The sequence below is a fragment of the Manis javanica genome, chromosome 10 (assembly GCF_040802235.1).
Source record: "Manis javanica isolate MJ-LG chromosome 10, MJ_LKY, whole genome shotgun sequence".
Taxonomy (NCBI): domain Eukaryota; kingdom Metazoa; phylum Chordata; class Mammalia; order Pholidota; family Manidae; genus Manis; species Manis javanica.
The window spans coordinates 113,935,257-113,948,576 of NC_133165.1; the positions used below are offsets into that span (position 1 = coordinate 113,935,257).

The 13,320-nt window shown below is 53.8% G+C and overlaps 1 protein-coding gene across 3 annotated transcripts in view; it reads left to right on the forward strand.

Moving 5' to 3' along the window:
* Positions 1 to 861: 861 nt before the first annotated feature.
* Positions 862 to 13,320, forward strand: part of MPPED1 (metallophosphoesterase domain containing 1) — a 69,363-nt gene continuing 56,904 nt past the window's right edge. Inside the window, exons 1-2 of one of the 3 annotated variants that reach the window (XM_073213994.1) lie at positions 862 to 961; positions 12,975 to 13,267. In XM_073213994.1, the coding sequence (XP_073070095.1) occupies positions 13,044 to 13,267 (224 nt within the window). In that variant the 5' untranslated portion in view covers positions 862 to 961; positions 12,975 to 13,043. Of the gene's footprint in view, positions 962 to 1,361; positions 1,515 to 5,819; positions 6,145 to 12,974; positions 13,268 to 13,320 lie in introns of those variants that run through there. The other 2 variants (XM_037006818.2, XM_073213993.1) reach the window with 2 other exon arrangements.

The following is a 13,320-nucleotide window of genomic DNA, read 5'->3' on the forward strand; positions in this document are numbered from 1 at the left end:
ATAAAAAGTCTACCCCCATAGGCAGGCATCCAAGGCCCTTCTTGATCTGGTTCCTGTCCCTCCCTCTTCCACTTCATCCCCACCCCCACCCCATTTCCTCTTTCTCTAGCCCCACTGCAGCTGCCACGCCAAGACCTTTGCATGCTCTGTTCCCTCTGCCTGGAATGCCTTTCCATACCTCCTTTCCCTGGCAAGCATTTATTCAGCTGGAGTGTGTCTACCTCCAGGAATCACACCAAGTGGCTGTCCCCTCTTCCCTTCTGTGTCCTTGACTGCCTCCCTAACAGACTAGGCTCTCCCCAAGGCCAAGCTAGGCCTGAGACACCCACATGTCCTCATCCCTGTCTCCCAAGACTCCAGCTGAAACAAGAATGATGAACCTGGAGGTGGGGACCTGATGGGGGAAGGAACCTATAAACCTTTGTTGAGGCCCCTTAGGTGGGCCTCTGAGAGCGGCACACCCTTCTCACCTCCCACGCAGTTTGGGAGGGCCATGCATGACCTGTACCCTGACTACAGACCCTGTGGACCCTGCTGTCCAAGGGCATCAGGGCTGGAGGGCATAAGGGGCCTCTCAGACTCTAGGGGGTGGGAGGCTGGGGGTGTTGCTCTCCCCTTTTCCGGTAAGGCAGGGCCTTTTTCAAACTAGGGGCCAGGCTCTGTACTGTCCTGACCTGCTGCTTACCTGTCCCGCTCCGGGTGAGGCCTCTGCTGGCCACCTACTGTACCCTGCGATTGGGGACAGGGATCCCCAGGGGGTGGGGGGCAGAGATGGTTGGCGCAGCACGGAGACCCTATGCGGCCCAGGCGCTGGGAAAGGGGGCGGAGGAGCTGTCCTCAGAGCCCAGCAGGACGGGTCTGGGGCAGGGGGCCCTTACACGCGGGAAGGGGTACGGCGCCCCGGAAGGAGCCGCGCACGGCCCAGCACTCGGTGCCAGGCGCGGCGGCCGCGGATCGGGAGGTGAGAGCGTCCCCGCCCCTCTGCCGCCCACCCCAGGCGCGGCCGGGCTCGGGGCCGGGGGGCGGGCGGCAGCGGGACGCGGGGCGCGGAGGGGCGGCAGCCGCCCGGTTCCGCAGCGGGGCCGGCTCGTCCTCCCCGCGCCGCGCCCGCTCCTCCGCCCCCGGCTCCTCCGCGGCGGGATGCGGGCGCCGGGCCCGGGCGGGGGGCGGGGGCCGAGGGCCGAGGCCTGGCCGGCGGGCAGGGGGCGCGGGAGCCCAGGACGCGGGCGCGCCCCCACCGGCGCCGGGGCGGGGGGCAGGGGCGGGGAGGCCGGCGGCGGGCGGGGCAGCCGGGGAGGCTCGGGGCCGCGCGGCGGGCGGGGAGCCCCCTGTCCCCCGCCCCCCGAAGGAGGAGTCTGGCTCCCACTTGCTGCCTCGGACGCGCGGCGAGGCGGCCGCCGCCGGAGGAGCCCCCGCCCCCGAGCGCCTCCCTCCCCGGAGCCGGGCCCCTGCCTCCCTCCGAGCGCGCTGCTGCTCGCGGCCGCTGCGGCCGCCGAAGAGGAGCCGGGGGCCAGGTAGGGCTGGGGGCGGCCGGGGCGCGGGCCGGGGCGCGGCGGGCGCGGGCGCGGCCGGGACCCTCTGCAGGCACGGGGTGGAATCCGCGGCGCGGCGCCGGGCGCCCGCAAAGTTACTTTGGCTGCCTTTGCTGGGTGCTGGCGCTGGACAGGGCACCCCCGCTGCCCTGCGGGCTGAGCGGGTGCAGCCGGGAGGGGGGTCGGCCGGGCCGCAGGACTCTGACTGGGGCCAAGGGGTCAGCGAAACTTTTCCCTAGCTCGCCAGCCGCTGCTGGCTGCGGGCGGAGTTGCTGGTGGAAGAAGCAGACTGGTGGGGTGCAGGCGGTGAGGATGGTGTGACAATAGCAGCCCCTGGTCGTTGAGAGCCTACTGTGTGCAGTGGAGGCCCCGCTGGTACTTGGGGGCAAAGGAGCTGGGCGACTAATGCTGGTCTAGTGGCCGCTTTTGCTAGGTATTGCTGGAAACTCCATCCATCCATCCATCCACCCACCCACCCACCCACTCACTCATTCCACACATATTTATTACTGTCTGCTGTGTGCCTGGCACAGGGGTTTCAGTGGCTAATCAGGCAGGTTCCAGTCCTCAAGGCAGTATTTCATGGAATGCTCATACTAAGGAGCAGTTTTGTCTCTTGTGTGTTTATTTGTGCGCAGCCTCCCTTGACCCAGTTGGGGACAGAGGAGGGTCAGTTTGAGAGCTGATGTATCTAGGAGTCTGGGGCAGCCCCAGTTTGGGGTCCTTGACCCATGGCCCACCGCCCCCTTCCATCCACTGGGGCAGGAGGCCCCACCCTGGCACTGGCCCCAGTCGGCCCAGCTGACCTCTCTGGGACGTCTTTCTCTGAGGGTCGGACCTCTTCCAACTCTCCTCCAGGAGCTTGCATGCCTCCCCTCCCCATTTCCAAGGCCCCTATTGAATGGCCCAGAGGAGAGCTTGTTAAGTGACAAACAATTATGAAATTAAACCAGGGAACAAAAGTGGGCTGGCTGGTGAATGGCTGAGCTGGCTTGACAGGACTTGAATGGTGGTGGGAGACTTGTTAGCGGGGATCAGTTATGCTGGGGGGCTTCAGCAGACACTGCCATCATCAATACCCTCACTGGTCTTTCAAAAAAAAAAAAGAATTAAACCAACCTCGTGAATAATTTGTCACATCAGCTAAAATGCTTTGGGGGATGTCGGAGAGGCCACGGGCTGACTGCCACATGGAAGTTGGAAAACAGGCCTTGGTCCACAGGAGCCAACCCACTAGGACACCATTTGGAGAGAGGGTAGAATTAGCTGGGCTGAGGCAGGCTTCTGGGGTGGGGAGACAGCCGCTGGTGATCGGAAGGCATTCTGGAGTCGGGCACAGTGTAGGGGGGACCAAGGTGTGGGAGCCATGCATAGTAACTGCTTCACGATGCTCGGCTCCCTGCAAATTGGCTCTCCCAGTGGCAGCCCCGCAACACTTGTAAAATCTTTTCTCTCAAGATGGGTTTCTGCTAAATGGTTACATCTCCTTGAGTGCTCACTCCATGTAGGTATATTGACTGGCTGATGGCTAGTTAAAAGGTGATAATCCAGTTACAGAGGTTTAACCATGCATCAGAAGTGCTTCAATGTGGGGCTGCCTTCCTATTTATTTTTGGCCCCAGGAATTTCAAAAGACCTGGATTGAAGTAGGTGCTCTCTAACGTCGATGTGGGTAGGCTCGGAGTGTTCCCTGCATGTGGGAGGCCATAGCTCAGATTCTAACTGCCGTGTGTGCACCCAGGATCACGCAAACCCCCCACCCCCAGCTGATGCCCTGTGGGCTGTGTTTAGGGACAGATAGAACAAGTATAAGTTTAGGTGAAAGACCAGGGCTTTGGAGCTTTCTACTCTACTCTGTATCAGGAATGCATAGACTGACATCTCAGATGCTATTCAACAATAGCCTGCTTTTTAAAAATTTCCCAGTCCACCCATGAGACTATTAAATCTTCTGAGGAAAATAATTTGAGTGCATTTGTTTTCCCTTGAACTTGTTACATTCCCTTGCCGGCAGCGATGTCCCCTTGCATTCTCACCTAACACAGGACACCTCTTTCTGCACTTGTCTGAGGAATTAAGGATGGCAGCGGGATTGCACTGAGGGGTAACCCTCAAGAAGGAAAATCAGTATTCTCGGTGTGGGTTCCAGACTAGTGGAAAACAGAGAACCCTCCCCAAAGTGCAATCGTCTTTGAATCTATCAAAATTATTTCATTTTTCCAATTTCAGGTCTGTGAACTGATCATGAGTTCAGAGGAAATGAACCGGCCAGGCAAAGACTTTTAACAAGTAAATATTATGCACAGAGAAACATGCAATTAGTGGAGGTTAGTTAATGCCTTTCAAGTTGCAGTGAGCTGCAGTTAAGGGTGGGATTTCTGCGTTATCCCTGAATTGTCTGTCAAAATCTTTAATGTGACAATGTGACATGTCTCTCCCATTGCCCCTCCCTCACTGGGAACAGAAAAAGGGTCTTTTCAAGCATTCCATCCCCCCTCCATTCTTCTCCCTGAGATCTCTCCTTTCAGCAACTGGTACCTTTGTCTGCTTATACCTCTGGAGCGAGGGACCTTGGGGAAAGGGGCTTCCCAGGTGCAGGAGCCTGGGATGAGTTCTTAGGCTTGTTCTGGGTCCATGGTCGCAGAGAGTGGCCTCTCACGCGAAAGAAGGTTGCTAGTGGGGGCGTCCATGTGTCCAAACCTCTCACCTTCTGGGAGCAGATGCACCGGACACTCATGGGGCAAGGAGATGGGCAGAAGGGAGTGAGGTTCACTCTGAGAGCAATTCCTTGCAGCTGTGGTTTCTGGGGTGCATGTCCCTATGGAACGAGGCCACCAGTCATCCTCTCCCAACTGCCCCTGAAATTATTTGACTTGGGTCTGAAGAAGTGCCCAAAATGTAAAGAGCAAAACAGCCCCAGAGGAAAGAAAAAGAGACCGCTTTTTTGGAGATGGTGTTGGAAGGACGGTTATAAACGTTCCTGGGTTAATTTGATGCAGTGGGGCTCTCCCTGGTGACCTGGCGATTCTGTTGCCAAAACAAATGTTTTACTTAATTCTGACTTTTTTTTTCTTAATGAGACAAGACTTAGTTATGTGTTATCTCCATTTAAAATATCGGTGGCTGATGCGGGCACCCTAAAGCCATGAGACAAATCTTAACAAACGGAGGCTCTGTGTTTGCATTTTGAACTCAGTAACTTGAGATGTTCTTTGGTCTTTTCCTGCCTTTCTGCGAATTACTCTTTGGGGGTTTTCTTGGAACGTAATGTCACAATTTGGTCATACATCATAAATAGAAGCAGCTACAAAAAAAAAAAAGGAGTCTCCCCTTGGGTTGCTTGTGATTCCCGTCGAGTTCAGAGCCAGGGATTGAGTAGGTCCTTTGCTCCACTGTCCCCGTCCACAACTGAGAATTGCTACTGTTGCAAATCTTCACATTTCCATCCCTTCCTTCCCAGAAGGATGGAGGCTCAGCGTTGATGCACATGAAAAGACTTTTGGCATCACCCATGCTAATTTCATCACTTGAAGGAGAAAATGATTCCTGCTTCCAATTTCCAGCACACCCGTGGTTTCCCTTCATTTCATTTTTTTGCATTTTCTGACAGTACTGCAGCCTGCAAGGCTGCAAAATATATTGCACAGGCTACCTGAAAGGTGTGAGTCCTTCCCCTCATCCTGCCTTCTTCCCCCGCCTCAGGAAGCGCGTTTGCTGTTGCAGTGTTCATGGAAAAGGCAAATGCTCCCTCCGCCACCCCAGGCTCCCTACACACCACTGGTGTGTGTGTGTGTGTGTTGGGTGGGGAGAACCAGTTCTGCTTTTGTAAGTTTCCCATTCAGACACATTAGTTAATTGATTATACTTTAAGGCTTAATCCTTAGTTGCAAATTCTTGCATGATCACAAAAAATATACTTAAACTGATCATAAAGATGGCAAAACCCCAATCTCAGACTTAAGTGTAGAATTACCATAGTGCCGATTTGATTATGCTTCAGTGACATCTGTTTAATAGATTTCCATGCGAACTGTAAATCTGCACTCACTTTCTTTGCAAATTGTATTTGAGTGCTGAGCAACCGGGGCCTCCCCCCTTCCTTCCTCCCCACAACCATGTGTGTCCCAAACCCCCACTACTGTTGAGTGTGACTTGATGTGGATGTGGGAAGGGGATGCAGTATGCTGCTTTTACACATTTACCTCGTTTCCTTTTGTGTGTGGGTATGTCTACGTGCATGTTTGAAACGGATCTGAGCAGCTTCCCATTTCAACTCCACAGATATGTGTATCTCCAAATGCTTTATTTCGAAAACTAGGACATAGCACTTTTCAGAAGAAAAATTGTTCCATTCACTATTATTTATGTGATTGCTGATCTGCTAGATGGATATAGAAGGCACCAAGAATTATAATAATTTGTGGAGCAGGGCACTGGTTTACAAACATATTTCTCAGCTCGGGCTTGTGGGTTTGAGTCTTGGGCCTCGTTCGGTGCTACAGGAATGGAAGATATTCAGAATTTGAAGACCGGCCGGGTGAACTGACTGCGCTCAGATCTAAAATTAAAGGAATAAGTGAGCAGCTATTTGTGGCAGACAGGACATGAGCCAGTAAGTAGCACTTTTCATCATTCTGAAATGAAAGTACATAATTGGAAAATGAAGCGGCAGCAACTGCTGGGGGGGTGGGCGGCAAGGAATTAGAAAGTGTAATTTAAAATCATGTAGTCATAATTCAAAATGGGCCCAGCTAAAAGGTTTTTAAGTGGCAAATGCTTTAAAGTCATTCGCGGTTGATCCTTTTTCAAGGGATAGGGTCTAATTTTCATGATATTTGTGGATTCCTTCGTGCCTTAGCTCATCAGTTTGTTCAGTGCGGCTGCTAACACCAGCTGCAGGCCGGTATTTTCTTTCCTCAGAAACCCACAATCATAAAGAAGGAGGTCACACCTAGGGGGTGTCATCTGAGGGACATGATGGGATTGGGTCTGACTTTTTTTTCTCCACTGGGCTCTTTGCTCTTTTTTCCTTTCCTTTTTGTTCCTCTGTTTATTTATTTATTTTTATTCTTTATGATGTTTGCAGCTGTTGGCTAATCAATTGCATATTTTCAGGCACGAGCAAAATGGGAGAAAGAATTTAAAAGTGACTTTTGAGCTCGGGTGGAGGCATGGCTTGTAATAGAATTATTCCCAAGCCCCCACACCTGGTGCTTTTCTGTTAAATATTATTTCTCCTACCTTTTGCTTGGTGGTGGTGGTGGGGGGGGAAACTCCTTAGGAGGTGCGAGTATGGTTTTTCTGTGACATTTCTCCACATTGCAACTAAGTTTTCAACGAAAGCCTCAGTGAACAGTGTCTGCCCCTGAGCTGGCTTTTGCTCCGCTTTGCTCTGGGTGCTCAGGGGAGACAACCACCCAGTTGACCAGTTGGAGGGGCTGTGGCTGCCCCCTACTCGTGGTTAATGCAGAAGAGTGGGAGCAAAGATGTGGCTGGAATTCTAGAGGAAGCTCTCCAGGCATGTGCCAGGACGGGCTCTGCCAGGCTGCTGCTGTGCAGAGGCTGTTGGGGTAGGTGTTTCTCTGGGGCTGCTGCTTAATAGACAGTCATCCTCGTGCAGCCATTGAGTGCCATCTGAGTTTAGACTCAGGCCAACCCAGTATTGTCCTGACCTCCCAGGTGTAGCCACAGACATGCCCATGACAGGACAGGACACATGGGGGCCTCTTGGGGGTGGCTGCCCTCACAGCCTTGGATTGCTGGCATTGATTAGGGCCAGCAATTTGACTTTACCCTTTGGGACGTTTCCAACTATCGAAATGGGGACACATTTGAGAGCCCGAGGGGATGCTGGTCACGGATGGTGCACACCGGTGTGAACCAGGACTGTCCTGGGCCCTCTCTGACTTTGAGGAGTCTGTGTCAGCCTGAAGTAGATGCCTAAGCTTCATGGCAAAGGATCGTTATCTTCGGTTACCTTTGCGGATCAGCACCCCTGGCAGCGCAGATGCTCCAGTTCCCCTCATGTACCTGTTGGACATACCTGCTGGGATGACCCAAGGGTCTCCTTTGCAAAAATCCCCGTGCTGTTCAGAGGCTCCATGTGAGCCAAAGCCCTTCTCAGCAACCCTTTCCAGGCTTCGGCTCATGCCGGCTGGCCTCATGGTTTGGTGGGGGCCTTCTCCGAGCCCTGGAGACCCCCACCCTCCACCTCTTCATAACAGGGTTCTGAGCTGTTTTGTTGATCTTCCTGGTTGCTCCCACTGGGCCCCAAGCCCTTTGAGGGTTGGTTTCACATCTGAAGTCTTTTGGATGCTGGAACAGGATGTGCCCCCGAGCGGGGCCAGTAGGGCTGACTGGTGACCTGCAGTGCCCAGGTGAGGCAGGTGTCCAAGAATTTGCCTAGAAAAACTAGTCAAGGGCAGGTTGTACTGGACATGTGCAATCACAACACGCCGGGACTCACCCAGCAATGGGGTGGCAGGAAGGGCCCAGGAGCCCGGCTTCCAGGCAGAAGGAAGGGGGTCTTCGCTTATTTAAAAGTCTGCTCAATTCTTGGAAGTTGCCTGCAGGGCTTCTGGGCTCCCTTGGGACTTTCTACCCACGGTGGAAGAGACACTTTGTGAGCACCTACTGTGTGCTGGGCCCTTGGCTTGCTGCTTCTGCAGGTTCGACATCCTGTAATCCGGGCGGGAGGTTTTAGCCTCTGCCTGTTTTCAGATGAAGGACGTGAGACCCTGGAGGTCCAAGCTGCCTTTGGATGGGGCTTGTGAGTCTCGAGGGCCTGCACATTTCCTCCCACTCCTGTATTTGTTCCTGTAGTGTTTTATTTGGCCTCTCGTTCAGGTGAAGACTGTGTTGGGAGCTTTGGTGAGAGAAGCCCTGGGGAGTCGTGGCAGGGCCACCTGACCCGCCTGGGGAGGTTGAGGCAGGTGTCCCTGAGGCCTCAAAGCAGGAAAGGTGTGCACAGAGCCTTCCAGGCAGAGGGAACAGCATGTGTGAAGGCTCAGAGGCAGGGGAACCCCGATTGGTGGCTTGGCCTGAATAGTGAAAGGGAGGCTGGGCCCAGTGTGACCTCCTGAGCTGGTCCAAGGAGTGGGCAGCTCGATGCTCATGAGGACACCCACTGTGTGGGTGGGAACAGCTGGTCAGAAGTGTGTGGCTCTGGCCTTGGCACTGCCGCAGGAGGAGGCCAGGCCGTAGGAGCTGTCAGAGGGGCTGGGGCCAGGAGTGGGCTTCTTTCCTAGATAGGGCTTTTCATACAATTGGCGCCTAATATCTGCTTACCGCTTGGCGCCTTTGTGGGCTTCTAGGTTCCTCTTTGAGAGCTGTGGCCTGACACATGGAACCTGAGGCCCAAAAATAAATGCCTTTGAAGGGAAAACCAAAGGGGAAACCTTGTGAAAATCTTGTGAAAGAAGACTTTGGAAAATTTAACCCTAAAAAATAGGGGCAATTTTTCAACCCAGAAATTTCTGGAATTTTCCAACCCTCCCAATCTGGGCTGACTGGTCCTTTCTGGAGGGGCAGGCACAAGGCTCCCTTCACCCCCCTTTGTTACCCCAAGAGGGGACCAGCAGAATCACAGAGAGGTTGAGTGATTTGCCTGGGGCCCCACAGCTGAGCACCACAGAACTCAGTTTCCCCCTGACTTCAAAGCGCAGGCTCTCCTCCATTGCAGAAAGCACACCAGTGTCAAGAACAAAAACAGTAAGAGAGACCATAACTCGATGTTGCTTCTGCCTCAGGCCCTTTGCACTTACTGTTCCCTTGGCTCTGCCAGGTTCTCTCACCCCCACCCTTCTCTGTCTGGGTGTGGCTGGTTCCCTCTCAGCGTGCACATTTGAAGTGATGTCACCTCTTCAGGCTTTTTTAATCACCCATTTCCTGCATTAAGGTACCAACTCCTCTTTCCTGCATTATTCATTTTCCCAGGCCTGTGTTATTACCTGAAAGTATCATTTCTTTATATGTGTGTTTACTTTATTGCCCTGCCACCGATTCCTTGAGGACAGTGACCTCTTTGCTTTCTCACTGCTCTTTACAGCGAGGGCCGTGGTAAATATTTGTTGAATAACTAAATGCACTAATTAACCCATTCTACTTCCTTTCATAGCTCCATTCACTTTCCGCCCACTGGCACCTGTGGCCCCGCCAGTATATGTGACCTGTTCGAGGTCATTGTGCCAGACGGAGAGCCAGAACAGAAGGCCGGGAGGTGTCCCTGCGGCAGGTCCCAGCGGTTCCAGCACAGTCCGCTGTGTTGCCTGCATAGCGTTGTTTGTGGACCAGGTGTAAATGCTTCCCAGCTAGAAGCCGTTTGTTTGGGAAATGCTGCGCACCCCCCCCCACCCCCCCCGTGGATGGCTGTGTTCTCCGCATGCTGGCTGACGTGCTGCGGCTCCATAAATATTAAATGGGTATTAAAAGAAGGCTCTGCGTTCCCAGTTTCCCTGATTTCTTCAAGCAGGGCCCATTGCGAACCCCTTTATGTGAAATGCAGCATTTCACTGCAGAGCGCCTCCCGGGACGCCTTGCCGCCTGCCTGTTCTGGCTGAGTCCCTGTTGCAGAGCCGTTTCCCCCCGACCCAAGTCCCATCCCCCCAAGCTGCTGGTGGACAGCAGGGCCTGCAGGTGCCCGCTTCTGGTGGGGGTCCTGGGAGCCCCTTCACAAGGGCTGGGCCTGGCCTGGCCTGCCTCCTTGCAGGGCTGTGGGATGGGTGAGGGGGAGCGGCGGTGCCTCCTCAGCCTTCAGCTTTGCCCTCCTGACCCTGACCCTCGGCCAGGCCTGGGCACTAGGGAAAGAGGCTGGCAAGACACAGACTCTGCCCCTCCATCTGTCCCTGTGCCCATCCATCCATCAGTCCATCCCTCCATCCCTCTCTCCATCCATCCATTCACTAATTCAATGTTTATGAAGTATCTGTGATAGGCCTGGGGTGATGATAATAATATAACAATAATAGCTAACATTTATTGGGCACTCACTGTGTGCCTGGGCCCCACAACAAGCAGTTTACACATGTCATGTCGTTTAATCTTCACTACTGCATAAGGAGGTAATTTTTCTCTCCATTTTGTGGATGAGAAAGCAGCCTCTAGGGGGGTTAAGCCACTTGCTCAGGGCTGCAGAGCTGGCGGGGCTGGAGTTGACATGGGGGTGCAGTGAGGGAGACCCAGACCTTGCCTCTGGGGACTAGGCTGTCCATGGCACCTTGGAATGAGGACCCTTGATCAAGGCCTTTCTGAGGAAATACTGGCTTTGTTGAGGGGTGAGGGGTGGGTCAGCTTTCGCCCGCTGGAGAGGAGGGTGAAGAGGTCCAGGCAGAAGGAACTGGAACCCTGGAGGCAGGCTGCCTGTGCCTGGAGCTCAGCGCCCCTCCGTGCGGTGCCGGACAGGAGCCTTCCCCTCTCCGTGCTGGGCCGTCCTCATCTGTGAGTGGGAGGCAGGGCACACCCATCTCCTAAGTAGGTGGTGACTGAGAAAGTGTTGGATTGAATGGCTCCAAGCACGGGCACAGCTCCCCTGAGCTGAAGGCCTCCAGGGGCCGGAGCCTGCTGGGCACGGGAGTGTGGCTGGAGCACGGGCCAGGCCAGGCAAGCATTTCCATAGGGTGTGATATGGTCAGCTGTCCTTTGAGAAAATTCAGGTTCCCTGGGCTCCCTGAGCTGCCCCTTTGCTCACACTCAACACCCCGTGCCCTAGGTGCCCCAGTACCTGACAGCACCTGCTCACAGCAGGCACTCGATGCACAGGTATCTGACTGAACTGAACAGTGATTATAATGGTAAGGACGAATGTTAGCTGGGTCCTTGGTACCTGCCAGGCCCCGTGCTCAGGATTCCTGTTCATCTAACCTGTACATCAGCCCTGGGGCCTCTCTTTGGGTTACAGACAGGTGGCCCTGGCCAGCTCCTGCAGGGACTTGAGTCCTAGGGCCCACTGGCCCACCTCCGATGCCTGCAGCTCTGTGCCCTCTGTCCCACAGAGTCAGTTAGCAAGACAAAGAACAGGAAGGAGTGTGTCCTGGGGTGGAGAGCAGATTTTTTGTCATCTTCCCCAGTGGAGAAGAGGGGTACGTGCTGTGAATCAGGCTGTGTGTTTTGGGGCGGGTGGGGAAGGAGAATGTTGCCGTTTATTGTACTTTGCATGGGCATGATTGTCGAGACTTTTAAAAAATTAATAATCCATTTCTCCTTTGTACGTAATTAAAATGTTCTCCAGTCTCTAATTTTTGTCACTTTCCGAATCTAATTTGTTTCTGACTATGTCGATTCTTCTTCCCATGTGCGAAGCAAAGGGGATTTTTCTTCGTTTAACGTGACTGGGATATGACTGTCCAGGAATAGTTTAAAGGATGTTATTTTCTCCTTGGTTAAATGGCAGTGCAAACAAAATCGTCATCGGAGGGTCTTAAGGACCCAAAATTGAAACAAAACAAAAGATCTTCAGGGCATTTCCTGTTAGTCTAAGAAAATAATTATGGAAAAGAAGGAGAAAAATAGACAGGCCACGTAAGGAGGCATTAGCCAGGGTGTCAGATGCGTGGGTGTGTTGGGGTGGGATGAAGTCTCCTCCAGGGCTTGGGTTTCCAGGATTCCACGGAGCCCAGTTGCAATCAGTCAAAGGGACGTTTCCATCCAGTATTTACAAATGCAAACTGCACTTTGCAGTGAAAGCAATTAAAAGAAAAAAAAGATAGCCTCTGCAAGCGGCAGTTCTAAGTGGATTCAAGTTTGACGGGGACAACAGAATACCTGAGAATGTTACAAGGCACTGGAAGGTTTTCTAAGGTAGATATCTCCCCCCAGCACCCCCTGACGGCCGCCCCCTGAGCTGAGCTGGTGTACGGCAATCTGTCTGGGAAAACCCCTTCTCCAGGCACTGCTAAAAGATATCTTTAGGCAAAATTGATGTTGAGGAAGGAATTTGTGCCCGTGTCTCCGCCTGCTCGGGCTTGCAGGGGTGTGCGTGTGTGGTGGGGTTGGGGGGTCTGTGGGGAGGGGGTGGGGCTGGAGGAGAATCCCAGCTATTCCCCAAATCGGAAAAGTGAAACTTACCTTACCTGTTTGCAGAATACCAAGCATTGTCTTGCTTCATCTCTCGGTCACCCTGTGTGCTCTGGAGGATTTTCTCGAAGGGAAAAAAAATGTCTTAAGTATTTAGACATGTTGGACCATGCATGCATCCATCCATGGCGTTGTGTGTGTATGTTTTTTTTTTTTTTTTGGTCCCCTGCCTCCCTTCCCTTTTCTTTTTACCAAAGTATATTCATCAAACTGCTGAGTTGGAAAGATTTGTAATGAGTTTTTGAGCTGTACAACTGTGTTTTTTTTTTCCTCTTCCCCCGCCCTCTCCCTCTTTCTAAATCTTCATCTGACATTAAATAAAGCAAATCCCAAACAGATTAACTGTCGCACGGTTCTGCTCCGTCTCCCCAGTCTGTTTCCAGGTCTGGCTCGGGGCCGGCCAGCGGCGGCAGGAGATGCCCGGGCGGCCAGCCGAGGCCCATGTGGCGCGCTAGGGGGGACCCCGGCGTCCTGAAGGCCGAGGCGCTGGCCCTGCTGCCCTGCGGCCTGGGCATGGCGTTCTCGCAGTCCCACGTGATGGCCGCGCGGAGGCACCAGCACAGCCGGCTCATCATCGAGGTGGACGAGTACAGCTCCAACCCCACCCAGGCCTTCACCTTCTACAACATCAACCAGGGCCGCTTCCAGCCGCCGCACGTGCAGATGTGAGTGGGCGGCTCTGGGCGCGGGGGTCCGGCTGGGACACGAGGTGTCGGCG